The sequence below is a fragment of the Plutella xylostella genome, chromosome 18 (assembly GCF_932276165.1).
Source record: "Plutella xylostella chromosome 18, ilPluXylo3.1, whole genome shotgun sequence".
Lineage (NCBI taxonomy): Eukaryota > Metazoa > Arthropoda > Insecta > Lepidoptera > Plutellidae > Plutella > Plutella xylostella.
The window spans coordinates 5,621,829-5,639,595 of record NC_063998.1 but is presented as its reverse complement, the minus strand read 5'-3'; the positions used below and the strand labels follow the sequence as shown (position 1 = coordinate 5,639,595).

The following is a 17,767-nucleotide window of genomic DNA, read 5'->3' as shown; positions in this document are numbered from 1 at the left end:
GGGAAGAAGCCTTAATTTATACCTAATTCATAAAACGAGAATCAATCTGTATTTCTAGACATACCTTATGTTTACGACAAAATTAGGTAACAACTCCTAAATGTAATATACACGTTTCTGATATGTCTATCAATCATTAAAATCGGGATCTCTACATAGTTTTCAGCTACATTTTAATAATTAGGTTCCTAGGTTCCTACTGAAAATTGAAATTACCTATTACATATTTTTATTAAAGTTAGGTCTTTGGTGAACTAATACGTATAATATACGAACATACACTTTAATTATGTACCTAAGCTTTGATAATGTGATGATAACTTTTAGTAAGTAGATTGTTTTAAAAACTGAACTGGGTGTGGTGGTTTTTAATCAGAATTGACACTGAATTTCAGTCTTGTTTCAACGATAACATAGAGGTAGTTTATTTACAAGGGATGTCCTTATCTAGATTAAAGAGTAACAATATTGTCATTTGGACTTGGTTTCCATGAGTTATGTAGGTGTACAGGTAGGTATATTATATGTTATATAGGTACCTAGGGTACATTAATGTAATATGTTACGGGCTACGGCTAAAGGTACATGTGAAAAGTGTGTGAATATAAACCTAAGATTGTCCGGGAGGGGCGGCCGATGTTATATCATATTTTATAAACTTTATACTTACCAAAGTAATTTAAAAAAAATATCTATTAGGTGGTAATAGTAGATACTATCGAACACCTAACAGGCTAACATTAACCGAGCCTCATGGTTAATGTTAGATTTAATCAGCTAATCTTAAATTTATCTCCACACCTAACATTAGCCGTAACAGACATTATGAAATCCTGACTTCGAGTGCTTGCACACTCCTCCTAGGTATAGGCAATTAGGCACAGGATATTAACATCATCAACAGTGGTGGCGTTAGTCCAATACCAATAGTGATTGATTCCGTGTTTGTGACTTTGTGATACAACATGATAGTTAAAAACACTTCAGTTTCATATACATATTATGTCGGTAGATATAATTATACACACACAACGAAGTGTGTTATGTTATACCTACCTACCTACCTACCTAAGTAATTTATGTACAAAAGTATCCGAATTCAAATATTGTAAGTATCTAAGTACTTAGATATAAGTATACTTCGTAACAATTTTACCCTAATTTTGATATTGTCACATAATTGAATTCTATATGTAATCTTACAAAATATCTACTTAAATGTAATTCCTAAATCGACTTTCATAACATGACCCTTGTTCTCTAACTAAATAATTTACAATAAATATAGAAAAGAAATGGGATTAAATTTTAAAATATTGGAATGCTTAGATATAAATAACGTACCTACCAAACTACCTATTTGTAACGGCATTCGATGGACGGTTAGCAAAAATTAAAACGTAAATACAAATTATGTAGGTACTGTTACTAACTATGTTCAATATATGGTCATATTAGGTACTTTATAAAACAATTCTAAGGTGCAAACGTATTTGACATAAAAGCACGAAGGTTACATTAAGGTTACACAAAAGATATCTCGCCGAATAAAACGAAACAAACTACCTATAAGTATTAAAATAAATCATAATCACAGTAGGTATATACTTATTAATTTATATTAATTGCTGGCGTTATTATATAGGATAACTTTTACCGATTCTTAAATTCAAAAATCAGTAGAGTCTATCCAGGCTATACCGTAAAAATTGGTTAAAATTTAACGTACAATTTCAATTGGATATGTAGAGCTGGTTAGTAAAAGGCAGTATAACGTAACGAGTGGTACCTAGGTACATTCCTGGGTCACTCAGGCATTACTACACGACACTGAGCAAAGGTTTGCCACCACAGACGTTTTGACCATCTCCATACATATACAAGAATTGTCAAAACAAAGCTTCAGATTTGCTTTTCCGAAGTTAGGGTGCTTACATAGAGAATTGGGTTCCCTGTATCTACCTGTACCGGTAACCTGATTATGCGAAAGCGCTCATTGACATTTAAAAATCCGGGAAATGCTCCGTGAGTGAGCGCTTTCGCATAATCAGGTTACCGGTACAGGTATATACAGATTACACAGGCAACCCGATTCTCTATGTAAGCACCCTTACAGAGCACTTCGGCTCTATCTCGTATGAAGCGTGCCGATTGAGTGTCAATCCTCGTTCGTTCATTCGTCGATATGGACAGGGACCCCCCCGGGACCCTACCTATTACCCGTGTATTTCGTAATAAGTAGCAGCTCAGAATTACAGTCATGGCCCTCTAATGTAAAGCCATTATAGTGTCGTGGAGTAACATCATATTCGTGACGCCCGAAATGAGATCTTCTATATGGACTCCATTTGTTCCGTCAGTTCTTGGATGGGACTCTCGCTCAGTGGCAGCATACCGCCGGCAGGCAGCGGGTGCCCTTGCCAGTTCGACTGGAATGTGAAAGTAGACTCTACTATTATGGGGCTAATAATTCTAACCCCCTAATTCACAGAGCATTTTGTCACTTTACAGCGTCTGTGAATTTGAGGGTAAGTCAAGAGTTAATACGTGTGTATAAAACGGCCAAACGACACAATTGTAGTTTCGGCAGTATAAATAGACAGGTACGAAGTAGACTCGCGACCTAGGTATCACCTGAGTACAAAAAAAAATATGTAAATAGGTACTTTCAGCCAAAAACAGGTTGCGAGTCCCGTACTACTACCAACTTACCTGCATTCTAAGTGCATGCAATCGTGATCCACACTAGAGTAAGCATCTTCTAGCATCTAAGTGCGAAAAACTAGGTGTAAAATAAAACAATGTCTAGGTAGTATAGATTTTACATTTATTTAAATTATAATCGGCTTCTAAATCAAGCTTTCACATCTTAAATACATAATTACATAATATATTATCATCTTTATAGTTTAAGCAAATAATAACAAAACAATTAAGTATATCTACAGACTTATGAAAACGATAAAAACGATTGCTAATAATAATAAATAATGTAGGTATGTACCATGAAGTACCTATAGATACTGAATCAGTAGGAACATTTTTAAGTGATGTTCATAGAAATAAAATACTAGTTTTAACAAATTTAGGAATGCGAAGTAGGTAAGTTAAAAGCTCGGTTTTAATTGTATAATGGTAACAATTAATAGATTCTCAATGGCTGATAGAAAACATGAATTAAAAACCATAATTTACGGATAATTTGTTCACAATTTAGGTTCATAAATTTGGATACGAATTTATCTACTGCCTAACGCTGAGACGTTGGCTTTTTTAAGAATACCTAAGTACTTACTTAGGTTTTTATTGTCATGCACTTTCACGAGTAAGGGAAGTCCAATGATTACACTAAGTCCATACAAGGTGCTTGTATCTTACACTGAATAATGATTCTACTTACTATCTAACTAATTAACGGGAACCACAGCTAGCAAGTCGGCGACGACCTTCGGAGTCTAGCAACGTAACTAGTTCAGCCTCTACAGCGCGTGCACACATTCGACGAAACAACATTCTAGACTACTCTATGTGAAGATCTAGTTGATCTGTTGGAATACCTGGAAGCAGGGCTGCGGCGGGAACAGGCCGGCCGCCCACTGCGCCGGCCACAGCGGCGCGTCCTCCCCCTCCGCGACCCCCGCGGCCCCCGCGGCCCCCGCGCCCGTCCGCGCCGCGCGCGCCTCCGAGATCTGGCACGCAGTCTGCAGGCTGGACGGCAGGTTCGACCACGTCTCGTTTCCTAACCTATCCTTGTTCATTATGCTTATCTCCATCGACCCCTGATATGCAAACTTCGCGAGCTCCTCCTGGCTCTCCTCCGGCTTGTGCTTCGGGGAGCGGTTCGGCCCCTCCACGATCGCCTGGAACGCCAGCAGGTCCCGGTTCTCAGTCTCGGTGAGCGGCAGCGGCGGCAGGACTTGCTGCTGCTGCGCGATCTTGTAGCTCTGCTGGCGCAGCATCTGGCGGCGGCTGAGCCCCGCCTGCAGCGAGTGCAGGGTGCTGAGGTCGTGCGCGGTCATGGTCGCCGGCGCCATCTGCTTCTGCAGCAGCTGCCGCTTCTGCTGGTAGAGGCGGTGCTGCATGAGCTGCTGCTGCAGCGGCGGCTTGCTGCCCGGCGCGGGCGGCGCCAGCAGCTCCGGCTCCGGGATCTGCGCCACCATCTTGGGGCTCGCGGGCATCGGCGGAGACGTGCTCGAGTAATTGAAAGACTCGGGAAGACTTATTCTCTTTGGCGTGGGGGTTTTAGTATCTAAGTAATGTGGACTGAAATTGGCAGCGAATTGGTTGTGTTGCATCTGGCGCTGTGTCATCTCCTCCGCGGGCAGCGTGGACTGGTACTGCGTCTTTAGTTTCTGTGCTTCTTGTTGCACTAAATGAAGCTCTAGAACTCCTTTTGCTTTGTCTTTTTCATTCAATCTTTGACTGTTGAAGGCCAAGTTTGGCATTTGTGACTCGTTTGACTGTGCCGCTTGCTGGGCGACTAGTCCGTCGCTGGCTCGACGCCCCTCTCTGAAGTCTACGGGGCTCCGCGTCATGGCTCGGGTGCAATTTTTGTTAGAAGACTGGTAGTTCAGTGGATTGTGCCGAGCCAGTAATCCCGTTCCTGGTGTTTTACTATTGTACGAAGAAATATAAACACAAGGGTGCATAGGACTCGTGTTCACTATAGAGCTGTTTTCGTAAGCCAACTTATCTTCCGTCGATGTACAACTGGGCAAACTGCTGGCGAGCTCACTGGAGCAATCCGAGAGCTGGTAGTCTAGACTTTCGAACGTGGAGAAGTTGCTCTGCGAAGAGTCGCAGCTGAGGTTCTGGCTGAGGCTCTTGTTGTTGAAGAAGGTGACGACGCCGCTGCTGGAGCTGGAGCTGGCGTACGAGCTCAGGCGGTTCTGCGCCGCACCGCCGCTGCCGCCGCCGCCGCCGCTCGGCGCGCTCGCTACGTCCTCCATATCTGTCTCGCACCCTTCATCTGTTGAAGACGAATACTGTTGTTGAAATTTTGTCGGCTCACTCGTGGTCGTACCTTGAATCCCTTGAAATGTCTGTCCGGTGCTGAATCTGTTCAATGAAAATTTACTATCTGGCCTGTACAGTGTATTCGGAAATAAATCACCGGTAGCTGATGATGTGGCAGTATAGGGTGCGTCTGTGGTGCTTGTCAGAGTTGGCAGGACAGTATTTGGCAAGTGCGAGGAGTACGTCGGCAGATGATGGTTCATGTACTCTTTAAATGGAGGTGTGCTGCTCTGTAGCCTGCTCAGGTCTTGTTGTTGCGCTTGAGAGACGAGCCGGCTTGATTCAAGCGGCGTGGGCTGCTCTAACACGCTACACAACTTAGTGTCAGTGAACTGTGGCGGTATTGGACTAGTGCTTAAGTTGATTGTTCCCTTCAGTGGCAATGGCGATTGTTGTAACGTATTCATTAGCTTGGCCGCTTCTGAACACATCGTGAACGTCGTAGAGCTAGGCAGCTTCATTGGTTCCAGATTAAAGTTAGTCGCAGAGGCAGAATTCTGCAGAAAATTTGCTATGGCATTGTGTTCTGTGTTCAGTGAATTCCGTCCACCATCAATAGCGCATTTAGAGTCAAAGCTGGACGATGTCAAGAGTCGGGTGCCGTCGCCTGTACTTTTACTGGACTCGGATCCTACCGTGGTCGACTGCTGCAGAAGTCTTCTGCAGTCCTCACTGGATTGTTTGAGGATGTTCTGTTGCTGTTCGTAGGTGGACGACAGGAGCCTGTGTGCCGGTATCGCGTTGTCGTTCAGCTTCCCTAACCTCTGGTTGGACTGTGCTACCTCGACGTTTCTCATGGAGAGGAGGCGGGTGGCCTCGGTCTCGTGGTTCCTATTGGGCAGAAGGTCGCTGTTGACGAGGAAGCTGGCGGAAGGGTCGGAGTTGCGCTGCAGCAGGCGCTGCTCCGTCATGTTGACTCCGGCGAGGGAGAGAAGCCGTTGCGTCTCAGCGCTGGAGTCTCCCGCCAGCGCCGGCGACGCGCGGTTGTAGTCCCGCGATTGAGATTCCCCACTGTGGAGTAGCCTGGAACATGGAAAAGTGGAAATTCTTTAGGTTTTTTCTATCGAATATAAAATTATGTGGATAGTACAAAAGTCAAAAGTAAACTAATCTTCTTAACCACAGCCACAGATCATATTATTCTTTAACAATCTTCCAACATATCCCAAACTCCACGTACCTCGTATGCGGATCCCTTCGCACATCCAGCCCGTCCCTGGAGAGCGCCTGGTCGGCCACGGACGAGGGTCGCCGCGAGGGCCGGCGCTCCCCCGCGCTCCCCGCGCCTCCCGCCGCCCGCGACCGCAGTCGCTCCAGTAGGAGCAGGTAGATCGCCGCGTGGTGGTCGTAGCTGTTCGAGCGGAGACTCTGGAATGTGGAAATGGATGAATTTAATCTGTGGGAACCAAATATCACAGGATAATCGCTCAGTTGTAGGAGGTTAGAGAATGAATCATCGAGTTTGAATCTGGAAACTTCTCTACAATCGATCACAAATCACAATATCCATTGCTCAAAACAAAAAAAACTGTAGAGGTATTTTCCTTAACGTTTAAATAGACAAATATAGGTACGTACTAGCAGTACCTACAGTCCTGAAACTTAAACCCACACTTTTATTCGGTGAGAATTTAAAAATAACACCCTGAAAGGTAATCTAATAATCACTTGGCGACAACCTTTCCTGATTAATCTAATTTGCGTCACGACTGAATAAATAGTCTGAATAGAAAATCTTTTAGGTATTCATTAGGGATTAACGGAGTTACGCTTTGAAGTTATCATTAATTTATAGGTACGCGCACAAAACCGTCCCTTCGTGTTATTTTCAGACTCATTATCGCTCTTTAATGCAACGTGGGAGAAGTGATGGATTTTGATAGACTGTACACTTTATACCTATGATTATTTTATAAATAATAAGTAAAGTACCGCTATAAATCTGAAATAAAAATGTCTCTAGAATTTTAGAGTGGTCCGGTTCTCGCTATGAATAGATAATGTACTTTTCCACACTCGACAACATTTTTCAATGTAGGTATTCCATGATTTCATGAGTGGGTAAAATATTTCAATTCAAATCCGACAGCTACACATTTTGAATGACCAGACTGACTGAAAACCATCCCTTACAATACTCGTAGACAACCACAGACATGACAGTCTCTTCAACCTGCTCTCCTCGCGAACATGGTAGCATCACTACCTACCAGTGGTACCAACATTAGAACAACGCGGGCTGGAGGCAATCAATGGTACCAACTCTACCTTCACACTTTCCTCACCTCTTTGGTTTTAACCGGATCGATGCCGAGACTCTGCATGAGCCTCAGCACCTGTTCGTTGTGGTCCTGCGCAGGCGCGTGCGCGGGGCTCCGGGCCGGGTCCGCCGCTGCCACCGGCGCTGCGTAGGGCTCCGCCGACATCCACCGGTGCTTCTTGATCTGCTCTATGGTGTAGCGCTTCGTGGGCTCTAGGACTAGCATCTTGCGGATTAGGGATTCACAGTCTGGAAGGAGAAAGAGAGAGAGATTTAGTATTTTTTTCGAGAAAGAGAAATTACTGCCAGTTTCAATAACCACCGATATCTAGTTACTTTTCCTACTTTCATGTAGATACTTTTTTATTTTAAATAATAATACGTAATCATTTGTTTCATGTATTAACTAGGTAAGTACGAATATTGCATTAAAAATAAATACAGCAAACGAGCACATTATGTTTCAACACAGATGTATCTGCACAAACATCAAGCACATAACACCAGAATTTTCGGGATAAAAATGTAGAGACGGCGCAGAATTAGGATCTCCTGAGGGTGGGCCTGAACGGGCGAGTCAGGTGGGACGCGTGACCTCGTTCACGCTAGTAATTAGGTACCCCAGGCCACTCCCTAACACAAATGCGAAATAAAATAACTAAGCATTTCTGTACCTTCTAATTACGAGTAATACTCGGTCTAGTATAGTATGTTGGAAGTGGTTTGTTAAAGTGAATTTATCTTATGCTACTGAATGTACACCGTAGAACCTCGTAGCTTACGGTTGTAGTAGCAAATGAAACGATTCATTACCCTGCGACAGTATACGGGGCAAAGCTTGTGGATGGCTGTAATAAATTACCCACTTAATTCAGCCTATATGCCGAGGTTTAAGTGTACCAGAACTGATCGCATTTTTTGCTTGGTCCAGTAAAACGGTTGCAGAGTGATTTGCATATTTGGCCGCGTTTAATTGGAACAGACGTGACTGTTTGACAAAGTGGTGGGCGGTGTCAATCATTCGTTAGATAACTGCAGTAGAGGTCAAATGTAGAGGAAATGTAGGGGATTCATCACACCTGAAACTGAAACTGCTATGTCCTACTCATAAGCTATCCAAAGTGTAACGCTAATCCCGGATAGAGTTCTATAATAATTGTAGGTATAATTTTGCATGTCGATGACAAACACTAAAGTTAAAGGATTGTGGTCAGTCAAATTGGCTAAAATGTCTGTCTATTCAGGATGCGTCGAATTTAGCATAAGGTAGTATAACCTACCTACAGTCGTAATTTCACTCGGGGAGCCTTTCCTACAACTCAAGCTCTCACAATGAGTAGCACCATAAGTACCTACAATTATTATTAAAATAAACACAATACTATTTTTGGTAACAGAAAATTCATATGTTTATCTATCTATTAAATATTCTAGCTAGACACACGACACCTAGTGTACAATAACAAGCCTCTCCAGATAAGCCGCTCGACCGACGCCAGCTATACATAACGATACCTAATACGAAAGGTATCGAATCTAGAACGTAACCACAGTGGAGTTGACGTCATACAGGTACTGGCTACATTCTGAGCGGATTGGAATAGGAAAGTATTAGAAAGCTAAGGTCAGGGCCCGACGGCGGCGGCCGGTTGACGTCAACGGGCCGCAGGGTGACATGCTGACACGACCAGCTGAATAAGAACGATCAACCACCCCCTCACTATCAGCTTCAGGTAATATACAGGTGGTACATATTGGTAATTTTTTAATATACAAATAACCTATGTAGTAATTGTGAGCCCCATATTTGGTTAACAAAACTATGCTATTTCCATTCCTAAGCCAATTCCACAGTATGAGTGTGCAATTAGCACTGTAAATAGCAGCTTAGATCAAGTCACGTATGTTCGCGAGATGTGTGTAATTGGCAAGTCGTTCGTCATTCCCAAAGATGCAGAGTTCTAATTGAATTAGATCCTCTGCGCTAGGTGGCTGGAGTCTCGAGAGTTTGTGACGCAAATGGTGCGCTTTAGAATAGCGTTGTTATGTGAAATGCTATTTATTCCAAGCCTTATTTATATAATATGTAAGCATTCTTGGGGCAGATTGAATATTAATCTATTTATATTATTATCCAACGATATAAATTGGCTTGATTAAGCTTGGCAGGGGAACGTTACCAACAAAAATAAGTACGTAATCTATTTACAATGAATGGCTTACCTAATAACGGTACCAGAGAAATAAATTAAGCAAACAATCACATTAATTTCTCGTTTGCGTAGGAATATGTTATTACAATAATCATATTTCTTTCATGAGTGTCTCAAATTATCACTACTAAGAAAACTTTCTGCCCATGCGTCATCCCGGTGAAGTTAATTGCGTTCATCCGCTGATTGCCGCTGACGATGACGCCCGCCGGGAAATAAATAAGCTCCGAAAATAATCACTAAACAAATACCTGCTTCATTCATACCGCTCTCCCAAGTTAGCTTCATTACCTCTATCTAACACAAATTAGGTTCTGATCTGAAGGACGACTATAAACGCCGGCGGTCGATCCTGAAATAGCAAATGCGCATTTTTGCGTAAACAAGCCGCGCGGCCATTTCGCCCAACTTTATTTACCTTCGTCGGATCTTTCTAAAATAACCGTAGTCGATGAGTAGTCAGATTTTCAGCAGGCGTTGCTATAAATAATTGCTCGGACGCAAATATCGCGTGCTTTCCGAGTACTGACGTAATCGCGTGAAAAATGTGCGCGGTTATTTAATGGAAGTGGCGGGGGAGAGTCGGCGCCGCGGCCAGGGGAGCACCCTGGCGGGGCTAGCTCATGCTGTGCAGGCTTAGACAAGTAAATGTGCATTACATGCCACACTCCCAACCTCTAACCCTGGTGAATGGCCCTAGGACTGAACAGACACCCAAGTTCTAGGTTAGGTTAACTCAAGGGTGAACTGAAGTCAATATAGGCGGTCATACACATTATAGAATGTTCACTTAATTAAAATATGAATTGCGTGGGCTCTCGTCTAGACAACAAGGAATTTTAATATGGCATAAGCGAGTGGGTATCATAAAACAACAATGTATAACATACACAATAGACATTTATGGTCACTTCGGTATCCTTTCTTAGAGACTCATCAGATTATGGTGATGTGTGGGGCGGACGCTTGCACCTCGCGAGTCGTAAGTTAGGAACTGCCAACGAGGCACTAATTACGGCTCGTAAAACACGAGTAAACACGGCATGTCGCGGCGCGGCCGTGTGACGCACTTCCGACGCCGCTGACAATCCGTTTCATTGCCAATAACTCATCATTTATTACAGTTTCACGATCTCGCCAAAAAACAAAGAAAAATATGTATTTTCTATAAAAATTACATACTGGTTTTCTTTTGTACCTAATTATGTGTTTGCTATTATGTGCTAGACGTTATACGTACAGTAAAAAATATATAAAAGTGTCTGCATTTGCATGATATCGCTTCTTGGGATTAGGTAACTAAATTATACTTCCTATTAGTTTAATCATGAAACCGTTGCCTGGCAAATTACAGTATTAATATGTATATTTAATACATACATACTTAATATAATTATTATGTATCGTTTCGAGATTGCGTAGGTGGGAGATACGCAGTGGTTCACACTCGAATAGTCGGAGTCGTTAACAACGTTGGCAAATAAAATAATCTTTGTGTTTTCCCGAGCTTAGCGTTATGATGACGTCACTAGCGGCGAGCGATCGCCTGAAGAAAATAAAATTTTCAATGCGTAGCGGCGGCGGAGCGTCGGCACGCAAGGGGCCTAAAGTCGGTTTTGGACAAATTTGTTTTTGTTGTAAAACGTTGTACTCGCTACGATAGGAGTACACTCTGAACTTCGCGAAGATTGGATTTTAAATTCTCCTATGTAGCTGGCCATTTTTCCTATGTAGCTGGCCATTTTTCCTATGTAGCTGGCCATAAAACCTATACAGTAACTACCAACAACACAGGTGTATGTCAGTAAAAAAAGTCTTCTGTTGCTTTTTTTTTATTTCCCTCACTAAATTTTAGGTTCACTCATAATTTTCTTTGTACGGCATACAGTGTCTCATTTACTGTATGTTTTATATTGCCTGGCCCGTTGGGTAGACTAGGCACACATGCTATTTTTTTTATTATATACGACGTTATACATGTATACTAATGTTATACACGTATTGTATACTAAGCTCAAAACCCGCATGTTTACATAGTCATTATATAAATATATCCTATAGTATAAGTATTTTCTTATATTTACGTTTTCTTCTGTTACCTGTTAAAAGTTCAATGTTATTAACAATTTATAGAAACTATCAAACTCCAGCTAATAGGCTTATAGGCGTACTGGTTTCAATACTTAAACTTTCATGATAAAACGAGCTTCACATTCAGAGCTATAAGTAAGCTGACGTTAGCTGACTTACGAGTACATAAAGTAATCCATGAAACGAATTATTACGAGCACAAGCCTATTGTTTCTAATCAGTTAATTGCCCGCCTTCTTACATGAAATATAATCAGTAATGGCCACGATTACATACGAGCAGAAACACAATTAATATCGCAAAAGGAAACGGGACGCACTGTACCAAGTTAATTGAGGATGAATTACCAACACGCGATAAGTATACGAAAACGCTGGATTAAAGATTGCGATCGCGTGCACACACTGATAGACTGGTAGGTACATGAAGCTATAGTATTTTACTGGAGGGTTACACTAGCTTCACATAAAACAAGCGACTGAGGGGTGCCATACTATTGGAATGTTTAATAATTGTACTTTTATTTGTAATATTTGTACAATAAAGAGTTAAATAAATAAATAATTAAAGATAGCGGCAACGTTTTTCGCAAGATAGACTGAACCCGCTGCTTGGACTACATAATGAAAATGAACGGATGCAAAATCTTTTTCTTGAATTGTTTGGAAAGCAAAAAAATATAATAGAACTATGAAATATATTATGTATACTTGCAACCTTCCTTATGTATACTGTCTTATGTATGTATCTTCTTCTAGTGATGTAACGAATGTGAGTTTTTGAACATTCGCGAATGCGAATGCGAATATCTGATATCGATATTCGCGAATGCGAATGCGAATGCGAATATTCAGTCTGTGTTCAAATTTGGCGACATTTGTATGGTTTGCTGTTCTAGGCACATTTCAAATCAGACTAGCCAATACTAGACGCAGTTTTTTTATGAAGTAGTAACACTTTTCGAGGCGTCCGTGGTCGAACTAGCTTCAGTGATCGTAACTGCTGATCACTGAGGTTAAGCAACACATGGCACGGTGATTGGATGGGTGACCGATTTTAAGTGTTTTTTCTGGACGCTTCCTTGCTTCGGACCGCACGTCAAGCCGTGGGTCCCGGTTGCTGCTTCGGCAGCAGTCGTTAAGCCTTGTCAGAGGCCTTCGGGCAGCTTGAAAACATCTGACAGTCGGGTTGCCCACTTACCAGACAACTTTCTCAGCACAAGCTTGCTTAATTGGAAGGAGACTTGTGCCCCAGCAGTGGGGATGTGATGGGTCGTGATGATGATGATGATGATGACACCTTGTTTTAGCCCCGTAACTGTTACGACACATTGCGACTGTTCTCACACAGACGGCCGTCTGACTGAAGGTATAGTGCCTGTAGTTTATGGCCAAGTCGTCGGGAATTACAGGCACTATAAAACAATACGTAGTTTAGAAAACGGGTATCGTGTTCTCACACAACAGTGTGTTGTTTTTCGGACCCGGCAAACTTTAAGGGTGGATTCTACGAGTAATTTCATCGAGAAAACACCCCCATATGTGCGGTCAAATCTCAATACTTATTCTAAAAATGGCGACCATTTAAAGTTTTAGATACTTACTTAGTTTTTTCTTCTTCTTCATAAAAAAATCCTATCTCGAGATTTAAACGCCTTACGGATATGAAATTCATAAAATATAGACATTTCTATCCAGTAAAAGACGACCGAATGGCGTAGTGGTTAGTGACCCTGACTACTGAGCCGATGGTCCCGGGTTCGATTCCCGGCTGGGGCAGATATTTGTTAAAACACAGATATTTGTTCTCGGGTCTTGGATGTGCCCGTAAAATGGCAATAGGCCCGCCCCCTATTACATTGGGACTAACATAACACTCTGGCGAAAAGTGGGTGCAGCAATGCACCTCTGCCTACCCCGGGAGTACATTAGTACAAGGCGTGAGTGCGTGTGTGTGTGTTTAAAAATAATATCCACAACTGCTAAAAAGGTACATAAAATAAGTTAAAAGTACCTAATCTATATTTCTTTGACGAAAAAACATAAAAAATCTACATTTAAGTACTTGAATTACTTTGAAAATATCCCCTTTTTGATGATATTATTAAGTATTTTTTAATGTATTTGAAATAAGCTAAACAATGATACCAAAATCGTATCTCTACGTCGAGGTAGTCAAGAATTATTGCGAGTTCAAAACACACAGTATAGGAACGCAGTCTCAATTTTGTTCCGAGATTTGCCGAGCGGATATAAACTCATCCGACAGATTTATCATTATAAATAATAACAAATGATAAAGTAAAGACTGAAAGTGTGAAGTTTCTTAAAAAGGTTATAAACGAATGGATTTTGATTTTGTTAACGTATCATTATTTTTAAATAGATTTTTTCTAATTAATACTGACTTACTGTTCAAGACTGTTTAGATTAGATTATTGATTTAATTGTTTATAATTCGAATTGTTTAAGTTTAATAAAGTTTATTTGATTATGTTTATAGGTAGGTAGAGATCTAACATAGTTATTGTTTGTAGTAGGTATAATATCTGGTAATAGTTTTAATAGTTTGTAAATATACCTAGTTATAAGTTGTTTATTAATAAATAAAGTATGAGGCTTGAAGGCGCGATAATAGATAGTAGATAGTACCAATGAGGGCGCTTATGGTGCAAAGCGCTCTGATTGGTCGACGCATTTCTTGCCCCGCCTCCCACCGCCCGCGCGGCGGAGAGCGCATTTAAATATAGGCGGTCCGGGCCGCCTCGATCATTCCGCTCGCAGCCTCCAAGAAGCAAAGAAGCCTCCAAATAATAGAAGAAAAAAGCCTTCTCATTTCAAGCACCTGCCCTGCCCTACAATAGGAAGAAAGAAGAATCCCTGCTTGCTCTTCGATCAGCTTCACAAACGATTTTCACAAACGATTTTCGCAAACGATTTCTACAAACGATTTTAATGTGACGTGCTAGATCGAAGGGGTGCGTCACATTTTCTGGTCCATTCGAGCGCCGGATTGAAGATCAAGCATGGTGAACACAAGAAGCGCCTCCAAGTCAGCCTCGGTAGCCGGTGCCACGGACAGCACCGGTACTGAGGCCACCGCGACGACGGCAACCACGAGCAGCGGGGATACCTACACGTCGACGGGAGCATCCACGGACACATCGAACGAAGCATCAAGCACTGCGGCCGCCTCAGAAGTCACGGCGCCCGCCTCCGCTACAGCCCGTGTCCCTGCCCCCGCGCCCCCCGCGCCTACCCCTGCGACGCCGAAGCCCGTCAAGCCGCACACGCCACGTCGCGCATGTTCAAATGCGTCTTCAAAGGGTCGCCGCCGGGAGTTGCTGAAGGCCAAGGAAGAGCTTCTGAAGAAACAAATGGAGTTAGCCGCCGTACGGGTGGCCATGCTGGAAGAAGAAACGGACGATGAAGAAGAAGAAGACGACACCTCCACCATAAGGGGTGTCCGCATGTCCGAGTGGGTACAACAAAGTACTCTCGCGCTGACCATGCAACCACATCACGCCGTGCCGAGAGAAGACGCCGGAGCGACAGCGGGCCTCCCACGCCGGACATCGATGCCAGAGCCGCGCATCGAAGCCAGTCCACCGGGAGCCGCACTGGAGAACGCCGCGCCGCCGTCTGCACGTCGTGAGCCGTGTCCCATGGGTGCCGACGAGCCGAGAGTACAGCTGCCACCGAACCCGTACACGTCAGAGCCGCACGTGTACGAGCCGCCGCGTCCGGTGCAGCATCGCTACGACCCACGACCGAGCGCCTTCGACTACAAGGAGCTAGCCGAAGCCATCGCCCTCGCTGCACGTGCGCTGCCGTCGCCGCCTCAACATGTCGCCGCGCCGCGCCATGTCAACGAGCTACCAACGTTCAGCGGGGCATCGAGTGATTGGCTGCCATTCAAGGCGGCCTATGAAGAATCTGCGCAGTCCCTCACGGAGCAAGAGAACCTGTCTCGACTGCGCAGAGCCATCAAAGGAGCAGCGAAGGAGGCCGTCCACTGCCTGTTCATCGGGACGCCCTCTACGAGAGAAGTGATGGAGCTGCTGTCTGCGCAATTCGGGAGGCCGGACGCACTCATCATTCACGAGATGGAGAAGCTGCGCAGACTACCGAAGATCGTCGACACTCCGAAGGCCATCTGCGACTTCGCCGCGACAATGACCAACGCGACGGCCACGGTGGTGGCATTGAAGAAGGAGCAGTACCTACACAATGCGGAGATCGTCAACAACGTCGTGGAAAAGCTGCCGGCCACACTGCGCAACGAGTGCTACACCTACATCACCGAGCAGCCTGAAGACATCCCCGACCTAGTCAAGCTGACGCAGTTCGCCAAGCGGGCCGCGGCACGGTGCAGCCGCTTCGCGCCCATGGACATCGCAGCGAGTGACCGGCGGGAGCCCGCGCCAAAGAAGACTGCGCGCACGTACCACGTCGACACAACTACAGCTGCGAAGCCTGCGTGCCCCATCTGCGGCGAGAAGCATGAAGCTGCCGCCTGTCCGACACTGAAGCGAGCCGAAGTACCTGCGAGGTGGGACATAGCGAAGAAATACAAACTATGTTTCCGCTGCATGAAGATCCGCAAGTACCGACACTCCTGCAAGCCGAAGCAGTGCGACAAGGACGGGTGTACCTACATGCACCATCCGCTGCTGCATGGCGGTACCTACGCATCGACCGCCAGTACCTACGCAAGTTGTCCAAGAATCTGAAGCGGTAACAACAGCGCGAGAAGAAAGAAGTGCAACGGGGCTCCTGAAGATACTACAAGTACGAGTCACCGGGCCAAAGGGGTCGCTTGACACCTACGCGCTACTAGACGACGGGTCGACGTGCACACTCATCGAGTCAGCAGTCGCGCAGCAGATCGGAGCGACGGGACCGCCGTCACCCTTTTACATAGAAGGGGTGTCGGGCATGAAGATCGACGCCAGCGAGTCGCGCCGAGTCAACTTGAAGATCTGCGGGCGTAACACGAGCGAAGTCGACATCTGCGCGCGCACAGTGCCGGACATCGGTGTCTCGCCTCAGACGGTGCCTGCGGGGATCATCGAGAGCTGCCCACACCTGCAGGACATCAAGGAAGACATCCTCTACGAGCGAGGCGCCGCCACCATCCTGCTCGGGCAGGATAACTGGGAGTTGCTGCTCACGCACGCTTTCAAGTCGGGTGCGCGCGGACAACCTGTGGCGTCACTCACGACGCTCGGGTGGGTGCTACACGGCGTGCAGTACCGACAGCCGGCAGTGCAGCGCGTGCACCACCTCACGGTGCAGCCGCTTCAAGAAGAGACCATGGAGAAAATGATGCGGGACCACTTCGCACTCGAGTCGCTGTGCGTCGATAAGAAGAAGTCATACACAGAGGCCGAGCGACGCGCGCTTACGCAGCTAGAAGAAAACACGCGCGCACTACCGGCGGGAGGCTACGAAACATGCCTCCTGTGGAAGGAAGACGACCCTCGGCCACCAGACAACTACTCGAGTACAATGAAGCGACTCGAGTTACTCGAGAGGAAGCTGGACAAGAACGAAACTATGAAGACGCGGTACAACGCACAGATGCAGGTGCTGCTCGACAGCGGCTACGCTGAGGAGGCGCCGCGTGAGAAGAACGAGAAGATCTGGTACCTGCCTCACTTCGCTGTCATCAACCCTCAGAAGCCGGAGAAACTGAGGATCGTCCACGACGCCGCCGCTCGAACGAGAGGGACAAGTCTCAACGACATGCTGCTGCCCGGCCCAGACCTCCTGCAGTCACTCCCGGGGGTCCTCATGCGGTTCCGGCAACATGCAGTGGCGGTGAGCGCGGACATAAAAGATATGTTCATGCGCGTTCACATCCGAGAAGAAGATCGCGACATGCAGCGCTTCCTATGGAGGGGAGATCGACGAGCAGGCCCGCCTACCGAGTATCGCATGAAGAGCGTTATATTCGGTGCGACTTCATCACCGTGTACGGCTATTTACGTGAAAAATAGCAACGCCGAGCGCTACAAGGACATCTACCCGGAGGCAGCCGAGGCCGTGGTGAGAAATCACTACGTGGACGACTACCTGGCGAGCTACGAAACAGAAGAAGAGGCGGTGCGCATCTCCACTGAAGTCAACAAGATACATCACTTCGCGAACTACGACCTGCAGAAGTGGACGTCGAACAGCCGCAT

General features: G+C 45.1%; 1 protein-coding gene across 1 annotated transcript in view; it reads right to left on the bottom strand.

Annotated features, from left to right (window-relative positions):
• Positions 1-2,810: 2,810 nt before the first annotated feature.
• The window catches only part of LOC105388263 (serine/threonine-protein kinase SIK2), a 51,420-nt gene continuing 36,463 nt past the window's right edge, over positions 2,811-17,767 (bottom strand). Inside the window, exons 7-9 of the mRNA XM_038113903.2 lie at positions 7,302-7,525; positions 6,197-6,384; positions 2,811-6,039 (exon numbers count right to left, since the gene is read on the bottom strand). Of these exons, the coding sequence (XP_037969831.2) occupies positions 3,537-6,039; positions 6,197-6,384; positions 7,302-7,525 (2,915 nt within the window). The 3' untranslated portion in view covers positions 2,811-3,536. The remainder of the gene's footprint in view (positions 6,040-6,196; positions 6,385-7,301; positions 7,526-17,767) is intronic.